General features: G+C 43.4%; 2 protein-coding genes across 2 annotated transcripts; both read right to left on the bottom strand.

The window, feature by feature from the left end:
• Positions 1-1,958: 1,958 nt before the first annotated feature.
• LOC306935990 (histone H1-like) lies at positions 1,959-2,896 on the bottom strand (the record flags this gene model as incomplete). Its single annotated transcript, XM_079519392.1, has 2 exons — positions 1,959-2,026; positions 2,356-2,896. 2 exons carry the CDS (start codon positions 2,894-2,896, stop codon positions 1,959-1,961), a joined length of 609 nt encoding a protein of 202 aa, XP_079375518.1.
• Positions 2,897-7,212: 4,316 nt separating this feature from the next.
• Positions 7,213-13,938, bottom strand: LOC306935969 (histone H1.1-like; the record flags this gene model as incomplete). The annotated part of the gene is made up of 3 exons (XM_079519352.1): positions 7,213-7,274; positions 7,610-7,748; positions 13,468-13,938. 3 exons carry the CDS (start codon positions 13,936-13,938, stop codon positions 7,213-7,215), a joined length of 672 nt encoding a protein of 223 aa, XP_079375478.1.
• Between the last annotated feature and the right edge of the window lie 390 nt (positions 13,939-14,328).

Genomic DNA, 14,328 nt, shown 5'->3' with positions numbered 1-14,328 from the left:
CGCTCCGGGCCGGGCATCTCCTCTGGACAAACATACCACCCGACGGCGCGCTTTGAGTCGGGCGGGGAGAGCTGTTTCTCTGGAGAGAAACAGTGCAGTTTGTCATCACGGTCCAGGATGGAACCGGGCCGCTCTGTGGAGACACGTTCCACGGGGAGACGCGGGCAGAGAGGAGACTCCACGACCACCACACCGGTCAGGCCGGTCATCTCCCGCACCAGGCGCTGGAAGAGCAGCTTGCGGATAAGCAGGATCTCCCTCAGAGCCACTGTACCTGGACGGTAACGGTGAGGTTTCTTCACTCCACCGGTTGCCGGCGCGCTCTTACGAGCTGCCTTGGTGGCGAGCTGTTTCCTGGGCGCTTTGCCGCCGGTGGACATACGAGCGGTCTGCTTCTTAGTTCTTGCCATTGTATCTTGTCTTGTTCTCTTCCAAAGAAGTTGAGAATAGAATGCTTATTGCAGCCGCAAACTTCTGCTTTTATTTGCGCTTCTGAGACGCCGTTGTTCTCTGATTGGTCAGTGGTGAGTCCAGGCGATACCCACTCATTAATACCCACTCATCAAAATAATGAAGAGAGCGATTACATTTCAGGACCGCCTAAAATAAAGGTGGTCAATCATAGAGAAAACCTACAGGGATGCCCCCTATGTCAGCTGGTCCAGGGACTATATGCCAGGCGGTAAACCCATTGGATTTAACCAGATTATAAGAAAACAAAAAGAAAGCTATACCTGACGACTGGAAAGAGACTACCAAAAAACATAGCTAAATGGAATGCTATCTATCACTAAAAAGATAATATACATGGCTGAATACCTGAGCACGGTTTGTGTTCCTGTATGCTTTCCGTGTGTGGACATACATAAATTGTTACGTTAAACTGTGTGTGCGTGTGTGTGTGTGTGAGAGTGTGTGTGTGTGTGTGTGTGTGTGTGTGTGTGTGTGTGTGTGTGTGTGTGTGTGTGTGTGTGTGTGTGTGTGTGTGTGTGTGTGTGTGTGTGTGTGTGTGTGTGTGTGTGTGTTAGAGAGAGAGGGGGGGGAGTGGGAATGTCTCTCTCTCTCTCTCTCTCTCTCTCTCTCTCTCTCTCTCTCGCGACCCTTGATACAATAATAATCAATGTGTTGCGTGCCCTGGCCGTGATAATAAAGTACAAATAAAAACGAGATGATCACCTTTAGGGTAAACATATATGCCCGCCCCTATCCAACCAATCTATAAGTCTACATAAAGTGCTATCTAAGGGGGTAGTGTAAGTGCTACGGGCCATGATGGAGTCTGAAAAGGTGGGTTTTCAGACTATAGCGGAATATTGGGAGTGAGGCTGCAGTTCTGATTGTAATGGGAAGTGCATTCCATAGTTTTGGAACACCATTGCTTGATGTTCTGTGTAAAGCACATTTAATTGACTTGTTGAAATAAAATGGCTTTGCCTTTCATAGTAGCGTGCCCCCCCTCATAGTGTTATTTAGAACAAAAGGAGTCATGCAGAACATTGGGCCACACAACTAATAGTCTTCACGCAATGTCACCCAACACAAGACATTTTGTAAGATGTGTTTATCACTCTTCTACAGTATATAGAAAAACACCAACCTGGGTGTACATGCTTTTCATTAAAAGCAAATGGCCCATTGATTGATGGCTTCAAAAATATTGATGTCAATATGTATTAGGGGTGGGGGGGATTTGCAAAATGTTCTAACTGAATGTATTGATTTGATTACGTGACTAATAAAATGGCTTTGCCTTTCATAGCGTGCCCCCTAGTGTTATTTAGAACAAAAGGAGTCATAAGGCAAAAAAAATGTATACGAAAATGTATTAATATAAAGCCATAAGCTTCCAGTGCCAACATGTGACCATGACGTAAAAAGTGAGGATAGTATACTCTTATAAAATAATGTGGTCGGCTCTTAAAAGAGCCTTTTGTGGGTATAAAGATGGAGCAGGCAGTTTACTTCTTTTTGGGAGCGGCCTTCTTTGCTGCCTTGGGTTTGGCAACCTTCTTGGCTGGAGCTTGGACTTATATCGTGTTATGTAGACAACACTAGATTCGAATTGCATTGTATGTACCCTAACCCTATGATGACTGATTATTATCAGAGCTTTCACGTTTTGATTTAACCAAAAACGAACAGACCTTTGAATAAAACTAAAACAATATCGAAAATGTATATGGAGAAACACGGTCCTCGTCCATTCCACTGTTACGTTCTTAGCTTACGCATTTACTACTTTCTATGTATGTGATGTATTGCCATGCTTTTTGTAAATTTAATGTAAATCGCTCGCTCTGTACATTTGCTTTGCAGCATGGCACATAATGAAGTATCTTAGCCTGGCTAAGAAGCCCGCTGCTGCGGGCTTCTTAGCCACTTTCTTGGGGCTCTTGGCGGCCTTCTTCGGGCTTTTAGCTGCTACTTTCTTGGCGGCAGGCTTCTTGGCTTTCTTGGGTGATTTCTTGGCGGCTGCGGGCTTCTTTGCTGCCACCTTCTTGGGCTTCTTAGCTGCTGCGGGTTTCTTGACTGAAGCAGGCTTCTTTGCTTTAACTGCTTTCTTAGCAATAGGTTTCTTTACCTTCACCGCTTCTGCCTTGTTCATCTTGAAAGAGCCAGAAGCCCCGGTGCCTTTGAGCTGGACCAGGGTGCCTTTAGCGACCAGGCTCTTGACGGCGATCTTAACGCGGGACTTGTTCTTCTCAACATCGTAGCCGCCGGCAGCCAGAGCCTTCTTGACCGCAGCCAGGGACACACCGCTCCGCTCCTTGGAGGCGGACACGGCCTTGACGACCAGCTCAGCGACGCTGGGGCCGGTGTTCTTGGGTCGGGGTGGTGCCTTCTTCTTGGCGGCCTTGGCCAGTGACGGAGCTGGTGCTGGTGCGACTTCTGCCATTATTGTCTCGGATAGTAGATTGCTGTTCCTTCTCTCAAGTAAACTCTCACAGACTGATGCTGAACGCTCTGAAGGGGCTGGACTTAAACACCACATGAGAACCATGTAGAGTCAACACACAAAGGCCCTCTTCTCTCTTGTGCCACTTGTGTTTTCTCCTCGATTAAAACAAGTTATAACAAACTACTGTGTATATTATTTAATGCGACAAAGAGCTGACACACATGTGCCTTTCTATCATGAATGTATATCTAAGATGAAAGCAGTGCACTCCTTTTTAGTAATAACCTCAAAACATCACCTGTCTAGAGTCAGATCAAAGTGTTGCCTTTGTCATTTTTCTTCTAAAATATTGTAAACTATGTTCTAATAACAACAATACTCACAATCAATTTAGTAGACATTCCTGGTGACGTGATACCATAAACTATGATTTTGTTATGTCATCCGTTTTGCTATAAATATAATGTTTTCTGAACGCAGTAAACACACTCCTGTTCAAGGAAAGCATGATGGTGGAGTTGATCCCAACTTCCAATGACAGAATGCCAGCTGTTGGAAAACTTGGTTAATTTTAATTTGGACAAATAACTCACTGTGATCAGAAAACTAAGAGTGTTTAAATCTTCTATAAACTGTATGTATATTTGATTATGGAGACACTTCTCAGGTAGGCCTAGATACTTCTAGCCTGGTTAATAAACCAGACCGAATCAGCCGTTGGCAAAAAAAGAAAAGCCTGCCAGTGTTGTGTGATATTAGTCTGGCTTATTAGCCAGGCTAAGATACTTCATTATGTGCCATGCTGCAAAGCAAATGTACTCATTGTACTCTGTATAAAATACAAATATATATAGGCATACTTCTTCCCTAGTGCCATTTCACACATTTCCATTACAATTACAATTACAATGTATGCGTTTAGCAGACACTCTTAATCCAGAGCGATTTACATTAAATTTACAAAAAGCATGGCAATACATCACATACATAGAAAGGGGAGGCATTGTTTCATTGTATTGAACTCAACAAGATGCTTCACACCAAAACCAGCAGTTGTTCACACTTCATCGTCCTGGAATGGGTGCGGAATGAGACTCTTCTGTACCAAGCAAGTCTAGAGTTTTGGTTTAAATCTAATCTACATGTCTAGTATCAGTGGCTTCTCAAAGCGCGTGGGGGTTGAGGACGCTGTCATTGTACAGCTGCACAACTCCTGAATCCAGTCACCAGGAGTTAATCTGCAATAAAATGTAGTCCAATCTCCCATTTGATGCCCCGTACTGAGTTCAAAGGTTATCTAAAGTCCAATAAACATAACTCATGGGACCTTAAAGAAATTTAATTTTTTAATGATTACCACCGGGATACATATCCCAAAACGAATGGGTCAGCGTGATATGAACAAATGAGTGTGTGTGTGTGTGTGTGTGTGTGTGTGTGTGTGTGTGTGTGTGTGTGTGTGTGTGTGTGTGTGTGTGTGTGTGTGTGTGTGTGTGTGTGTGTGTGTGTGTGTGTGTGTGTGTGTGTGTGTGTGCGTGCGTGCGTGCGTGCGTGCGTGTATGCATTGATGTAGGCCTATGTATGTGTAAAAGGACCCCCCCTAAAATGAGAAGCTGCATCTCATGCAGAACATTGGGCCACACAACTAATAGTCTTCACGCAATGTCACCCAACACAAGACATTTTGTAAGATGTGTTTATCACTCTTCTACAGTATATAGAAAAACACCAACCTGGGTGTGCTTTTCATTAAAAGCAAATGGCCCATTGATTGATGGCTTCACAAATATTGATGTCAATATTTATTAGGGGTGGGGGGGATTTGCAAAATGTTCTAACTGAATGTATTGATTTGATTACGTGAGTAACTTTGATGTATTAATCTGATGACATGTATTCATTATCTGATGTAATGTAATGCCATGCATTGAATATTGTGTTGTACTGTTTTGGATCAGAGCAATGAGAGCATCATAGATAGGTCAGCAGCAGAAATTATGTTTGCAATACATAATATTAGCAATGAATATTTTAGAAAGGGTCCATATTTTTGCTCGTAAGGCAAAAAAAATGTATACGAAAATGTATTAATATAAAGCCATAAGCTTCCAGTGCCAACATGTGACCATGACGTAAAAAGTGAGGATACTCTTATAAAATAATGTGGTCGGCTCTTAAAAGAGCCTTTTGTGGGTATAAAGATGGAGCAGGCAGTTTACTTCTTTTTGCATTGTATGTACCCTAACCCTATGATGACTGATTATTATCAGAGCTTTCACGTTTTGATTTAACCAAAAACTAACAGACCTTTGAATAAAACTAATTCAATATCGAAAATGTATATGGAGAAACACGGTCCTCGTCCATTTTTTTCAGCAGGTAATCGATCCGCTCCGGGCCGGGCATCTCCTCTGGACAAACATACCACCCGACGGCGCGCTTTGAGTCGGGCGGGGAGAGCTGTTTCTCTGGAGAGAAACAGTTCAGTTTGTCATCACGGTCCAGGATGGAACCGGGCCGCTCTGTGGAGACACGTTCCACGGGGAGACGCGGGCAGAGAGGAGACTCCACGACCACCACACCGGTCAGGCCGGTCATCTCCCGCACCAGGCGCTGGAAGAGCAGCTTGCGGATAAGCAGGATCTCCCTCAGAGCCACTGTACCTGGACGGTAACGGTGAGGTTTCTTCACTCCACCGGTTGCCGGCGCGCTCTTACGAGCTGCCTTGGTGGCGAGCTGTTTCCTGGGCGCTTTGCCGCCGGTGGACATACGAGCGGTCTGCTTCTTAGTTCTTGCCATTGTATCTTGTCTTGTTCTCTTCCAAAGAAGTTGAGAATAGAATGCTTATTGCAGCCGCAAACTTCTGCTTTTATTTGCGCTTCTGAGACGCCGTTGTTCTCTGATTGGTCAGTGGTGAGTCCAGGCGATACCCACTCATTAATACCCACTCATCAAAATAATGAAGAGAGCGATTACATTTCAGGACCGCCTAAAATAAAGGTGGTCAATCATAGAGAAAACCTACAGGGATGCCCCCTATGTCAGCTGGTCCAGGGACTATATGCCAGGCGGTAAACCCATTGGATTTAACCAGATTATAAGAAAACAAAAAGAAAGCTATACCTGACGACTGGAAAGAGACTACCAAAAAACATAGCTAAATGGAATGCTATCTATCACTAAAAAGATAATATACATGGCTGAATACCTGAGCACGGTTTGTGTTCCTGTATGCTTTCCGTGTGTGGACACATAAATTGTTACGTTAAACTGTGTGTGCGTGTGTGTGTGTGTGAGTGTGTGTGTGTGTGTGTGTGTGTGTGTGTGTGTGTGTGTGTGTGTGTGTGTGTGTGTGTGTGTGTGTGTGTGTGTGTGTGTGTGTTAGAGAGAGAGGGGGGGGGGAGTGGGAATGTCTCTCTCTCTCTCTCTCTCTCTCTCTCTCTCTCTCTCGCGACCCTTGATACAATAATAATCAATGTGTTGCGTGCCCTGGCCGTGATAATAAAGTACAAATAAAAACGAGATGATCACCTTTAGGGTAAACATATATGCCCGCCCCTATCCAACCAATCTATAAGTCTACATAAAGTGCTATCTAAGGGGGTAGTGTAAGTGCTACGGGCCATGATGGAGTCTGAAAAGGTGGGTTTTCAGACTATAGCGGAATATTGGGAGTGAGGCTGCAGTTCTGATTGTAATGGGAAGTGCATTCCATAGTTTTGGAACACCATTGCTTGATGTTCTGTGTAAAGCACATTTAATTGACTTGTTGAAATAAAATGGCTTTGCCTTTCATAGTAGCGTGCCCCCCCTCATAGTGTTATTTAGAACAAAAGGAGTCATGCAGAACATTGGGCCACACAACTAATAGTCTTCACGCAATGTCACCCAACACAAGACATTTTGTAAGATGTGTTTATCACTCTTCTACAGTATATAGAAAAACACCAACCTGGGTGTACATGCTTTTCATTAAAAGCAAATGGCCCATTGATTGATGGCTTCAAAAATATTGATGTCAATATGTATTAGGGGTGGGGGGGATTTGCAAAATGTTCTAACTGAATGTATTGATTTGATTACGTGACTAATAAAATGGCTTTGCCTTTCATAGCGTGCCCCCTAGTGTTATTTAGAACAAAAGGAGTCATAAGGCAAAAAAAATGTATACGAAAATGTATTAATATAAAGCCATAAGCTTCCAGTGCCAACATGTGACCATGACGTAAAAAGTGAGGATAGTATACTCTTATAAAATAATGTGGTCGGCTCTTAAAAGAGCCTTTTGTGGGTATAAAGATGGAGCAGGCAGTTTACTTCTTTTTGGGAGCGGCCTTCTTTGCTGCCTTGGGTTTGGCAACCTTCTTGGCTGGAGCTTGGACTTATATCGTGTTATGTAGACAACACTAGATTCGAATTGCATTGTATGTACCCTAACCCTATGATGACTGATTATTATCAGAGCTTTCACGTTTTGATTTAACCAAAAACGAACAGACCTTTGAATAAAACTAAAACAATATCGAAAATGTATATGGAGAAACACGGTCCTCGTCCATTCCACTGTTACGTTCTTAGCTTACGCATTTACTACTTTCTATGTATGTGATGTATTGCCATGCTTTTTGTAAATTTAATGTAAATCGCTCGCTCTGTACATTTGCTTTGCAGCATGGCACATAATGAAGTATCTTAGCCTGGCTAAGAAGCCCGCTGCTGCGGGCTTCTTAGCCACTTTCTTGGGGCTCTTGGCGGCCTTCTTCGGGCTTTTAGCTGCTACTTTCTTGGCGGCAGGCTTCTTGGCTTTCTTGGGTGATTTCTTGGCGGCTGCGGGCTTCTTTGCTGCCACCTTCTTGGGCTTCTTAGCTGCTGCGGGTTTCTTGACTGAAGCAGGCTTCTTTGCTTTAACTGCTTTCTTAGCAATAGGTTTCTTTACCTTCACCGCTTCTGCCTTGTTCATCTTGAAAGAGCCAGAAGCCCCGGTGCCTTTGAGCTGGACCAGGGTGCCTTTAGCGACCAGGCTCTTGACGGCGATCTTAACGCGGGACTTGTTCTTCTCAACATCGTAGCCGCCGGCAGCCAGAGCCTTCTTGACCGCAGCCAGGGACACACCGCTCCGCTCCTTGGAGGCGGACACGGCCTTGACGACCAGCTCAGCGACGCTGGGGCCGGTGTTCTTGGGTCGGGGTGGTGCCTTCTTCTTGGCGGCCTTGGCCAGTGACGGAGCTGGTGCTGGTGCGACTTCTGCCATTATTGTCTCGGATAGTAGATTGCTGTTCCTTCTCTCAAGTAAACTCTCACAGACTGATGCTGAACGCTCTGAAGGGGCTGGACTTAAACACCACATGAGAACCATGTAGAGTCAACACACAAAGGCCCTCTTCTCTCTTGTGCCACTTGTGTTTTCTCCTCGATTAAAACAAGTTATAACAAACTACTGTGTATATTATTTAATGCGACAAAGAGCTGACACACATGTGCCTTTCTATCATGAATGTATATCTAAGATGAAAGCAGTGCACTCCTTTTTAGTAATAACCTCAAAACATCACCTGTCTAGAGTCAGATCAAAGTGTTGCCTTTGTCATTTTTCTTCTAAAATATTGTAAACTATGTTCTAATAACAACAATACTCACAATCAATTTAGTAGACATTCCTGGTGACGTGATACCATAAACTATGATTTTGTTATGTCATCCGTTTTGCTATAAATATAATGTTTTCTGAACGCAGTAAACACACTCCTGTTCAAGGAAAGCATGATGGTGGAGTTGATCCCAACTTCCAATGACAGAATGCCAGCTGTTGGAAAACTTGGTTAATTTTAATTTGGACAAATAACTCACTGTGATCAGAAAACTAAGAGTGTTTAAATCTTCTATAAACTGTATGTATATTTGATTATGGAGACACTTCTCAGGTAGGCCTAGATACTTCTAGCCTGGTTAATAAACCAGACCGAATCAGCCGTTGGCAAAAAAAGAAAAGCCTGCCAGTGTTGTGTGATATTAGTCTGGCTTATTAGCCAGGCTAAGATACTTCATTATGTGCCATGCTGCAAAGCAAATGTACTCATTGTACTCTGTATAAAATACAAATATATATAGGCATACTTCTTCCCTAGTGCCATTTCACACATTTCCATTACAATTACAATTACAATGTATGCGTTTAGCAGACACTCTTAATCCAGAGCGATTTACATTAAATTTACAAAAAGCATGGCAATACATCACATACATAGAAAGGGGAGGCATTGTTTCATTGTATTGAACTCAACAAGATGCTTCACACCAAAACCAGCAGTTGTTCACACTTCATCGTCCTGGAATGGGTGCGGAATGAGACTCTTCTGTACCAAGCAAGTCTAGAGTTTTGGTTTAAATCTAATCTACATGTCTAGTATCAGTGGCTTCTCAAAGCGCGTGGGGGTTGAGGACGCTGTCATTGTACAGCTGCACAACTCCTGAATCCAGTCACCAGGAGTTAATCTGCAATAAAATGTAGTCCAATCTCCCATTTGATGCCCCGTACTGAGTTCAAAGGTTATCTAAAGTCCAATAAACATAACTCATGGGACCTTAAAGAAATTTAATTTTTTAATGATTACCACCGGGATACATATCCCAAAACGAATGGGTCAGCGTGATATGAACAAATGAGTGTGTGTGTGTGTGTGTGTGTGTGTGTGTGTGTGTGTGTGTGTGTGTGTGTGTGTGTGTGTGTGTGTGTGTGTGTGTGTGTGTGTGTGTGTGTGTGTGTGTGTGCGTGCGTGCGTGCGTGCGTGCGTGTATGCATTGATGTAGGCCTATGTATGTGTAAAAGGACCCCCCCTAAAATGAGAAGCTGCATCTCATGCAGAACATTGGGCCACACAACTAATAGTCTTCACGCAATGTCACCCAACACAAGACATTTTGTAAGATGTGTTTATCACTCTTCTACAGTATATAGAAAAACACCAACCTGGGTGTGCTTTTCATTAAAAGCAAATGGCCCATTGATTGATGGCTTCACAAATATTGATGTCAATATTTATTAGGGGTGGGGGGGATTTGCAAAATGTTCTAACTGAATGTATTGATTTGATTACGTGAGTAACTTTGATGTATTATGTATTATGTATTAATCTGATGTATTCATTATCTGATGTAATGTAATGCCATGCATTGAATATTGTGTTGTACTGTTTTGGATCAGAGCAATGAGAGCATCATAGATAGGTCAGCAGCAGAAACAAGTAAGACGCGCAAACGCGGGAAGCGAACGCAGCTCGTAAATTGCAATAACAACAATTAGAATAAATTACGTACTGTTTAAGGTTTAAGTTTGTTTAAGTTTTTTTAAATTAAATGTTTTTTCAAGTTATTTTTTTAGTGTGTGTATGTGTGCGTGCGTGCGTGTTTCTTTTTTAGGTTTTTTTTTTTAAAGTTTTTTCTTTACGTTTTTTTTAAGTTAAGTTTTTTGTGTGTGCGTTTTTCCTTTTTAATTTTTTTTTTAAGTTAAGTTTTTTTTTAAGTTAAGTTTTTTTTTAAGTTAAGTTTTTTGTGTGTGTGTGTGTGCGTGCGTGCGTGCGTGTGTGTGTGTGTGTGTGTGTGTGCGTGCATGTGTGTGTGTGTTTTTGTGTGTGATACAGCTGCGCCCTCTGGTGGTGGGCGGGTGGTGTTACAGCGTGACACACACACACACAGACACACAGACACACACACACACACACAGACGTGATCTGCTGGGTCTCATAGTAAATGCTCACTGCGTTCGCAATTATGTTTGCAATACATAATATTAGCAATGAATATTTTAGAAAGGGTCCATATTTTTGCTCGTAAGGCAAAAAAAATGTATACGAAAATGTATTAATATAAAGCCATAAGCTTCCAGTGCCAACATGTGACCATGACGTAAAAAGTGAGGATACTCTTATAAAATAATGTGGTCGGCTCTTAAAAGAGCCTTTTGTGGGTATAAAGATGGAGCAGGCAGTTTACTTCTTTTTGCATTGTATGTACCCTAACCCTATGATGACTGATTATTATCAGAGCTTTCACGTTTTGATTTAACCAAAAACTAACAGACCTTTGAATAAAACTAATTCAATATCGAAAATGTATATGGAGAAACACGGTCCTCGTCCATTTTTTTCAGCAGGTAATCGATCCGCTCCGGGCCGGGCATCTCCTCTGGACAAACATACCACCCGACGGCGCGCTTTGAGTCGGGCGGGGAGAGCTGTTTCTCTGGAGAGAAACAGTTCAGTTTGTCATCACGGTCCAGGATGGAACCGGGCCGCTCTGTGGAGACACGTTCCACGGGGAGACGCGGGCAGAGAGGAGACTCCACGACCACCACACCGGTCAGGCCGGTCATCTCCCGCACCAGGCGCTGGAAGAGCAGCTTGCGGATAAGCAGGATCTCCCTCAGAGCCACTGTACCTGGACGGTAACGGTGAGGTTTCTTCACTCCACCGGTTGCCGGCGCGCTCTTACGAGCTGCCTTGGTGGCGAGCTGTTTCCTGGGCGCTTTGCCGCCGGTGGACATACGAGCGGTCTGCTTCTTAGTTCTTGCCATTGTATCTTGTCTTGTTCTCTTCCAAAGAAGTTGAGAATAGAATGCTTATTGCAGCCGCAAACTTCTGCTTTTATTTGCGCTTCTGAGACGCCGTTGTTCTCTGATTGGTCAGTGGTGAGTCCAGGCGATACCCACTCATTAATACCCACTCATCAAAATAATGAAGAGAGCGATTACATTTCAGGACCGCCTAAAATAAAGGTGGTCAATCATAGAGAAAACCTACAGGGATGCCCCCTATGTCAGCTGGTCCAGGGACTATATGCCAGGCGGTAAACCCATTGGATTTAACCAGATTATAAGAAAACAAAAAGAAAGCTATACCTGACGACTGGAAAGAGACTACCAAAAAACATAGCTAAATGGAATGCTATCTATCACTAAAAAGATAATATACATGGCTGAATACCTGAGCACGGTTTGTGTTCCTGTATGCTTTCCGTGTGTGGACACATCAATTGTTACGTTAAACTGTGTGTGCGTGTGTGTGTGTGTGAGTGTGTGTGTGTGTGTGTGTGTGTGTGTGTGTGTGTGTGTGTGTGTGTGTGTGTGTGTGTGTGTGTGTGTGTGTGTGTGTGTGTGTGTGTGTGTGTGTGTGTGTGTTAGAGAGAGAGGGGGGGGGGAGTGGGAATGTCTCTCTCTCTCTCTCTCTCTCTCTCTCTCTCTCTCGCGACCCTTGATACAATAATAATCAATGTGTTGCGTGCCCTGGCCGTGATAATAAAGTACAAATAAAAACGAGATGATCACCTTTAGGGTAAACATATATGCCCGCCCCTATCCAACCAATCTATAAGTCTACATAAAGTGCTATCTAAGGGGGTAGTGTAAGTGCTACGGGCCATGATGGAGTCTGAAAAGGTGGGTTTTCAGACTATAGCGGAATATTGGGAGTGAGGCTGCAGTTCTGATTGTAATGGGAAGTGCATTCCATAGTTTTGGAACACCATTGCTTGATGTTCTGTGTAAAGCACATTTAATTGACTTGTTGAAATAAAATGGCTTTGCCTTTCATAGTAGCGTGCCCCCCCTCATAGTGTTATTTAGAACAAAAGGAGTCATGCAGAACATTGGGCCACACAACTAATAGTCTTCACGCAATGTCACCCAACACAAGACATTTTGTAAGATGTGTTTATCACTCTTCTACAGTATATAGAAAAACACCAACCTGGGTGTACATGCTTTTCATTAAAAGCAAATGGCCCATTGATTGATGGCTTCAAAAATATTGATGTCAATATGTATTAGGGGTGGGGGGGATTTGCAAAATGTTCTAACTGAATGTATTGATTTGATTACGTGACTAATAAAATGGCTTTGCCTTTCATAGCGTGCCCCCTAGTGTTATTTAGAACAAAAGGAGTCATAAGGCAAAAAAAATGTATACGAAAATGTATTAATATAAAGCCATAAGCTTCCAGTGCCAACATGTGACCATGACGTAAAAAGTGAGGATAGTATACTCTTATAAAATAATGTGGTCGGCTCTTAAAAGAGCCTTTTGTGGGTATAAAGATGGAGCAGGCAGTTTACTTCTTTTTGGGAGCGGCCTTCTTTGCTGCCTTGGGTTTGGCAACCTTCTTGGCTGGAGCTTGGACTTATATCGTGTTATGTAGACAACACTAGATTCGAATTGCATTGTATGTACCCTAACCCTATGATGACTGATTATTATCAGAGCTTTCACGTTTTGATTTAACCAAAAACGAACAGACCTTTGAATAAAACTAAAACAATATCGAAAATGTATATGGAGAAACACGGTCCTCGTCCATTCCACTGTTACGTTCTTAGCTTACGCATTTACTACTTTCTATGTATGTGATGTATTGCCATGCTTTTTGTAAATTTAATGTAAATCGCTCGCTCTGTACATTTGCTTTGCAGCATGGCACATAATGAAGTATCTTAGCCTGGCTAAGAAGCCCGCTGCTGCGGGCTTCTTAGCCACTTTCTTGGGGCTCTTGGCGGCCTTCTTCGGGCTTTTAGCTGCTACTTTCTTGGCGGCAGGCTTCTTGGCTTTCTTGGGTGATTTCTTGGCGGCTGCGGGCTTCTTTGCTGCCACCTTCTTGGGCTTCTTAGCTGCTGCGGGTTTCTTGACTGAAGCAGGCTTCTTTGCTTTAACTGCTTTCTTAGCAATAGGTTTCTTTACCTTCACCGCTTCTGCCTTGTTCATCTTGAAAGAGCCAGAAGCCCCGGTGCCTTTGAGCTGGACCAGGGTGCCTTTAGCGACCAGGCTCTTGACGGCGATCTTAACGCGGGACTTGTTCTTCTCAACATCGTAGCCGCCGGCAGCCAGAGCCTTCTTGACCGCAGCCAGGGACACACCGCTCCGCTCCTTGGAGGCGGACACGGCCTTGACGACCAGCTCAGCGACGCTGGGGCCGGTGTTCTTGGGTCGGGGTGGTGCCTTCTTCTTGGCGGCCTTGGCCAGTGACGGAGCTGGTGCTGGTGCGACTTCTGCCATTATTGTCTCGGATAGTAGATTGCTGTTCCTTCTCTCAAGTAAACTCTCACAGACTGATGCTGAACGCTCTGAAGGGGCTGGACTTAAACACCACATGAGAACCATGTAGAGTCAACACACAAAGGCCCTCTTCTCTCTTGTGCCACTTGTGTTTTCTCCTCGATTAAAACAAGTTATAACAAACTACTGTGTATATTATTTAATGCGACAAAGAGCTGACACACATGTGCCTTTCTATCATGAATGTATATCTAAGATGAAAGCAGTGCACTCCTTTTTAGTAATAACCTCAAAACATCACCTGTCTAGAGTCAGATCAAAGTGTTGCCTTTGTCATTTTTCTTCTAAAATATTGTAAACTATGTTCTAATAACAACAATACTCACAATC

This window comes from Electrona antarctica (assembly GCF_951216825.1).
Source record: "Electrona antarctica genome assembly, chromosome: 2".
Classification (NCBI taxonomy): Eukaryota; Metazoa; Chordata; class Actinopteri; order Myctophiformes; family Myctophidae; genus Electrona; species Electrona antarctica.
Note: the sequence above shows the minus strand (reverse complement) of the source record. Positions and strands in the feature narration are given on the sequence as shown.